The 6,878-nt window shown below is 47.7% G+C and overlaps 1 protein-coding gene across 1 annotated transcript; it reads left to right on the top strand.

Moving 5' to 3' along the window:
* Nucleotides 1-5,621: 5,621 nt before the first annotated feature.
* PtA15_13A53 (uncharacterized protein) lies at nucleotides 5,622-6,461 on the top strand (the record flags this gene model as incomplete). The annotated part of the gene is made up of 4 exons (XM_053162730.1): nucleotides 5,622-5,644; nucleotides 5,858-6,066; nucleotides 6,131-6,226; nucleotides 6,382-6,461. 4 exons carry the CDS (start codon nucleotides 5,622-5,624, stop codon nucleotides 6,459-6,461), a joined length of 408 nt encoding a protein of 135 aa, XP_053026209.1.
* Between the last annotated feature and the right edge of the window lie 417 nt (nucleotides 6,462-6,878).

The raw sequence follows: 6,878 nt of genomic DNA, 5'->3' as shown, positions 1-6,878 counted from the left end.
AAGTTCTGAAATCTTCTTGATCTGTATTGCCAAACTTGTTTGGAAAACATGTCCAAAAACTGCTTGGAAAAAACTGTCCAAACATTTAGTTTACACACAGATTGTATATCAAATACATTGGTCTTGGGTACTACAATTTGAATACACAACTCACATAACAGTCATATTCATACAGAACATCCAAGTACCTTCGTTTGATCATTTACAGGACCTGATTGGGTTAGGGGGTCAAAAACTGTTCACTTTGGAGAACATGTGGTATCAACACGCCACTAGCACACTCAATCTTGCCCAGATGAAGCTTGGATGACAAAACAAATGAAACCATAATGGCATGCACATGTACGTCTCTGTCCAGAGATCATGGAGTGTATATTCAGGGTGTAAACGGGTTGGATTTGGGTTGAAAACAGCGCCCTAACCCAACCCAACATTTAGCGCGGGTTGGGTTGGGTCAGGGCAGATTTTAAAAGATGCTGCCCAAACCCAACCCAATGTCATACTTTTTTGGGTTGGGTTAGTTTGGGTCTTGGGTCGACCCGACCTATTAGGCGCCAAAAACCCCCAACTTGATTGTTGGAGGCGCCATAGTTGGGTCGCAGGCTGACCCAATCAGGAAATAGGCTGCCCGAACCCAACCCAAAAACTTTACAAGTTGGGTTGGGTTGGGTTTGGGTCATGTCATTTTCTTTAAGAACGTGCCCAAACCCAAACCCAACCCAAAACCCGCCCAAAACCCGACGGGTCTTGGGTTGGTTTTGGGTCAGCCCGACCCATTTACACCCTGAATGTATACCCAATGTCCATCAAATTCTGCAACACTGTAGAAATAAAGGCTGGTCTTTCCCCTAATCTTCAGTGCTCTGCAATGAGCCTGATCTTTAGCATAATAATATGCAGGTGATAGACACCACCCCAAAAAGGATGGCAATGAGTTCAAATTGCCATGCTCTAACATTGCTCTAACACAACTCTATATGTATCTTACTTCCCTCAAAAACACCTCTTACTTTCCTGAAACAACCCTCTTACTTTCATCAAACACCTGGCACCACCCCAAAAAGAAAGGTAATGTGTGCTTATGGTCATACTCTAAAGCTTCTCTTACTTGGATGATTCCCTAACTTAACACAAGTCCCCCACTTTGGAGGGCCCTGGTACAGCCTGGGCTGGCGCAAAGCGCCCTTGCACAAAGCGCAACCTCCGAAGGAGGGACTTAAGACTAATGTCCACTTTTTGGCATGAGGGTTTGAGGCCTTTTGTTGGGTGTTTTGTGCCATTCAAATTTTGACCCTGTTCCCAAAGGGCCCCAGGCATGCCCTTTGGATCATGAAACTCGTCTCACTCTTCCCTATCTTTTGCCGCTACACAAGTCTCTGGAAGTCCAAGCGTTCTCCTCCCATGACCTTCCAAACTTATGGTCTTTGGGGTATTCTGGGCTGTATGACATGTTGGATTGAACTGACCTCGGAAAACAGTATGCTCATTCAATTCAATTCCACAGGATCCAAGCTCTCCAAGCTCTGGTCAATATGCCTCGGCCAATCCAGCTCATGCATCCAATCCTCATTATGAGGACATGGATATGAAGCCAAGATGGTCAGCTATATTGACCCTTCAGGGCTTCAGCAGAGGCTTGTCAGTTTTTGCTGTGTGGAGGACAAAAGGAAAAAAGGGCATAAAAAGCCACAAAAGCCCCAAACTCTCAGGCAAAAAGTATGACATAAGTCATAAGCCTCTCCTAAGGAGAGTCCCTTTGGGACGTTGGGGTCCCCCCCCCTCCGTTCGAGAGGCTTAGTTAGGCTAGGATAATTCCAGTGTAGAGCCAGGGTGCTCAGTAGTGATTTTGGACGATTGTCCAAAATAACTTCCAGGATGTATGTGCAATATGAGTAGGGAGGGATGGGATTAGTTAAACAAGTAAAAACAAGTTTAAATCTCAGTTACATGATTGTATCACAAGGTTATACTTGGTGGTAAGACCGGGTAAGACCTATGCAATAGCAATGTATTTGTTATGAGCTGCACCCGCGCGCCGTAAGCTGTCCCAGGGCATGTCATCTTGTACATACATGTCACAGCTCCACTGCCTGTAGTGTGAGCCGGGGGGAGATCATCCAACTCTCCCCAGCTAGCAATTTACCACCTAGCTAGAAAAACCCGCGCACCAGAACCCCAGACCCCTCCTCACTGCACAGCCCGGCCCTAACAGCATTGATCATGGCAATGTGTGCACATTGCCATCCTTTTTGGGGTGGTGAGAGCTCTGCATTCCGTAGGCACAAGTCTACAATAGCAATTAAGGGTAAAGGGTAACATAAAGCTCTTCTAATACTCTGAGTACCATCCACAAGTAGGAAATGCCTCAGCGGACAAGGGTGCTGTTGGCACCAGGGTACTGCACCCGTTTTTTTCACCCAAACCTGACACCTGGAAGGTACTGTGGGTAATTTTGGTGGGTACCCCCCTTAAAACAAAGTGATTGGAACTTCAATGGAAGGACCCCTCCTTCCGGTTGTGTTGGGTTGTGCCTGTGCCTCTCAGCTGATGAGTTTCTGAGTAGTGATCAGGAGGAGGGAGGAGCCCCTCCTTCATTTTGCTTTGGGTTGGGCCTGTGCCTCTGAGCCAATGAGACACCAAGGCTCAGCAAACCTGACCAAAAAAGCGATTGGAAGGAGGGAGGAACCCCTCCTTCTGGTTACTTTGGGTTGGGACTGTGCCTCTCAGCCAATGAGATTGTCAGTACTGGCCATTTGGAGAGTGAATGCCATCTCTTGATTGCCTGTACTGGCCGCCCAAGGCTCCAATTGCCGAGAAAACTGTTGAAACTGCAACTACCCAGGTTTCCATTTCTCTCACTGTCACATCTCTGTCACTCTTTTTCTCCCTCCTCAATGAATATGCATGTCCACCTTCTGCCCACAACCTGTCCCTCAGTTGTAATAGCTATAAAAGTTTGTGCATCTAGATAATAAATCATTATCAGTTCCTGTGCCTTTTGCCTGAGATCAAGTCTCTTGTAGTGAGAGCATTTTTCCCTCTCACAAGCTAGCAGCTTAGCCCCCTCTGAGGGCTTCCTTGTTTTTGTTCACAAACTCAGGCCTTTTTCCTTGGGTCTTTTTTCCTCCTCTTGCCGACTCAGAGACACAATTTCATCAAAAACTTGGGGGCATTTGGCGGGTTCTGTGGGTGCGGGCGCGGCCAGCGGGTACCCAGGTACTGGTTTGTTTTTCAACAAAACCTGACACCCAAAACCACATCTGGCACCGCCTGGTAGGTGTGCGGCGGGTATGACAGGTACCTACCTGCGGGTTCCAGGTACCCAAAGGTATTCCCTATCTGCAAGCTGTACAGTGTAAGTAAAATGATGAGTATTGAGATAGATGATAGAAAGAAGAGAAGATAAACCAAAAAAACCCTCCCCTCTGCTCTCCAAGCCTATCTGCTTCCTTTGCCACCCAAATCCTAACTAGTCTGCCATCTCTGCCTGAGCATCCACATGCCACATTTCCAGGCTCCACTCCTCTCTGATGATTGACCTCCCACATCCTCTGTCTAGCCCCCAAAAGTCAGTCTCTCACCAGCTCTACCCGCTTCACCTGACCTGGCTCACCTTCTGCCATGCTGCTTCTATCCAGTCCACACCTTTGGTCTGCCACAGTGTAGCTCTTGCCCTCTCCCCCAGTCCATCTATCTGGTACAGCTACCAATCCATCCTTCCCGTGATTTGTACCTGTTGCTTTCTTTCTGTATGCTGTGATGAACAAAAGTGGTCCCTGCGTAGAATTGGCAGGACATGCTGCTCCAAGATAACTCCCGGGTCAAGTTGGGTGATCTGGAGAAACTCCCTCCGCAGCTCCTCCAACGTTGTAGGGCTCTGAGCAGGGTAGAATAAAGTAAAGTACGTAAAATAATAAAGCTCCGCAAAAGTAAACCGTCAAATAAAGCTCCACCACATAAAGAAGATAACTCCGCAAAACGCAAGAAAACAGCCGTAAAGCAAGAACAACCGTGACAGATAAAGCAAGTCCGCAACATAAAAACTCCACTCTGCAACATACACAAAAAGTAAAAGAAGCACAACAGTCCGCAAAAGTAAAGTAAAAACAGCAAAATAGTCTGTGGGGAGTATGATGCAGAATCCTCCCTCCCCCACCATGGTTTTATAGAGAAAAGGAAGAGAGCTAAAAGATATCCTCTGCCCGCCTCCCACGCACGCCATCCGCTAAATCTGTTCACACGCGCACACTTGTCATCCGCCAAGCGCTATAGACACATGCACATCATCCGCCAAGCGCTATAGACACACGCACATCATCCGCCAAGCTCCGCTCTCACGCTAACTCCTGTTGTCTCTGCCGCTTGCCTTTGACCGCCTTCAAACTCCTCTCCCTAGCTTCCACGCCCCTGTCTAGCCTATGATGTCAGGATCCCACACACCGCCCTTTTGGCTGCCACAGCTTCCCAAAATCACCACCTCCGCTAGCCAGTCCGCGCTGGCCTGCTCAGTATGAGTCCAGTTCCGCCGTCAAGCTCCGCGCGCCGCTGCCTTCAGTTGTGCGCTCCGTTCTGCTCCGTTCTGTGTCGTCTGCACTCTGCACCGCCCGCACTCCGCACTGATTGCTCCGTGGACAATTTTGACACGTGTTCCAGAATTGATCATCACAAAGCATTTGCCTGTGATTCCTGAAATTGCCACCTGTGCTTTTGTCACCAAATATGTGGTGAGCTCAGCAGTGCGTGCATTCCTGTCCGTGCTATTGCCAAGTGAACATTCTGTCAACATGTGCCCATATAAACCACCATAACACTGCTTGACCAGGTGCAATTTCAATCAATAATTACAATAGATCAGATTATGCTCCTAAAACTCACTGTTTTTCTTGTTAAAAGTTTCCACTCCAATTATTCTTTTGTTTGTCCTGGCGCCGCATCCGGCACCACCGCGCGGGTGCCCAAACAGCATGTGAGGTACCAATCAACATTGTTTCAAATTTGGGGCCATATGAGATTTTATTATGAGAGAAGTTTTTTCAGACCAGGAAGCAAAATGATCCAAGCTTCTTTGTGAAGATGTGATATTCATCTTCTTCCATTTTTCACTTGAGAAAGTCAATCAATTCATGAACTGAAAGTGGAAATATTGATAGTTTTCCAAAACTTTTGGAAGAGCTTATTATCTTTTGAAGCGCCAGGGTTACACCAAAAGTCACTATACTATTTTCAAGGATGTCTCAAGAGTTTTCTCAAACTGTATCCAAAACGCATCGATTCCTTAACATTGATGAGCCCTAATTAATGATGTTTTTCAGTGGCAGAGATGAAATACATTATAGAGTGGGGAGAATCTCACAAGCAGTTGGTCAAGGGTTCTTGATTTAGGTAGCAAGATTGTTTCATGGTTCTTTCCTGATGGATGGACTAAGACTTGTTTGCCTTATGAACTCGAGAAGCGTCGAGAGTTGTGTCTGGACAGTACATATTCTGATCTGCATATCACGCGGGCTGTTGGCTGTCGAGTCAGCCTCGCTGCGCCCCGCTTAAGTGACCCCGCTGCATCGTCGAGCCTGTTGACCACCAACCGGCAAGCCCAAGTCGAGCGAAGAGTGGCGAAGACGACGATGGCCATCTCAAATCGAACCTCGTTCTCATCAACATCAACCCAGACGATCATCGAGCCAGAACAACAGCAGCAGCAGCAGCAAGAAGCAAGAAGCAACAGCCACGACAACATCGAACCACTACAACGACAGCACACCGAACGAGGCGAAGGAAGAAGAAGAAGCGAGGCAGAGGATGAGGACGAGGAACATGAGCGAAGACTACGACTGATCGAGGTCAATCGGACTCGGACGAGGCTGATCGAAGAAGAACAGGAACTGTCCCCGGCGGGCTCATCCCCTCCAACCGCCGTCGTCCTCAGCAATGACTGTCAACCCTCAAAGGAACCTCTCATCCCCCTCGAGATCATCCTCAGTCCGATCAACCAGAAGAAGGCCTTCCATTTCGACCATCTCCTCACCATCGCCCAACTCACCAGCCATCTCCTAAACGATTGGCCAGCCGGTTCGTCATCTCCCCTACCCCCACACCAATATCTACATCTCTCTGACTTCGATCTCTCTCACAGATTGGGCCCAGCCTGGCTCGACCGTCCCTCATCATGCAAATCAATTTAGGATGGTCTACATGGGCAGGTTCTTGGACGAGCAAGAAACCTTAAACAGTTGAGACCACAACTCCCTCCTATCTCTTTTTCTATCAGTCTCTCCGAAACAAGAAAAAGGTCACAGGAAAAACCAAATCTCATCTATATCATCTTGACAATACCTAACGTAATCGTTTTTTTCCTTTTTCTTTTAATGATAAAAACTGGAACAGGTTTGGGAAAGAATCGGCCTATCATCATTCATCTAGTAATCAAGCCGGACGAAAGCGCGGCAGAGGAAGAAGGTAGTTAGATCCCAAGACCATGATCATCATCATCATCATCATCATCGTTGGCGCCGCCGACCCCCAAAATAATATGGAACACGACTGATGGGTGTATGTGTTCTAAATTTATGTGGCTGATGTGAGACAGAAGTCGACGAAGAGAAGACGAGGCTCTGCGGCTGCTTCGGCGGTCTCCGAGCCAGATCGCCCGGCGCTTGCTCGATCGTCTAACCCCTCCTCCAGAACCCCTTTCTCCTGGGCCCTACTCTTTCGAATCGATCAACTCATCTCATCTCACCCCTCTCTCTCTCCCAAAATTAAAAACAAACTGTCGGTTCCCTTCCTTGTACACTCTCACACCCTTATCCTGCTGACAATCACTACCGATCCTCAAGCTCGTCACTCTATTTATCGCGCTTTTCTTTGATCCACGTGCATGCGTT

This window comes from Puccinia triticina, chromosome 13A (assembly GCF_026914185.1).
Source record: "Puccinia triticina chromosome 13A, complete sequence".
Lineage (NCBI taxonomy): Eukaryota > Fungi > Basidiomycota > Pucciniomycetes > Pucciniales > Pucciniaceae > Puccinia > Puccinia triticina.
The sequence above is the reverse complement of the archived record's forward strand: the minus strand, read 5'-3'. Positions and strand labels throughout refer to the sequence as shown.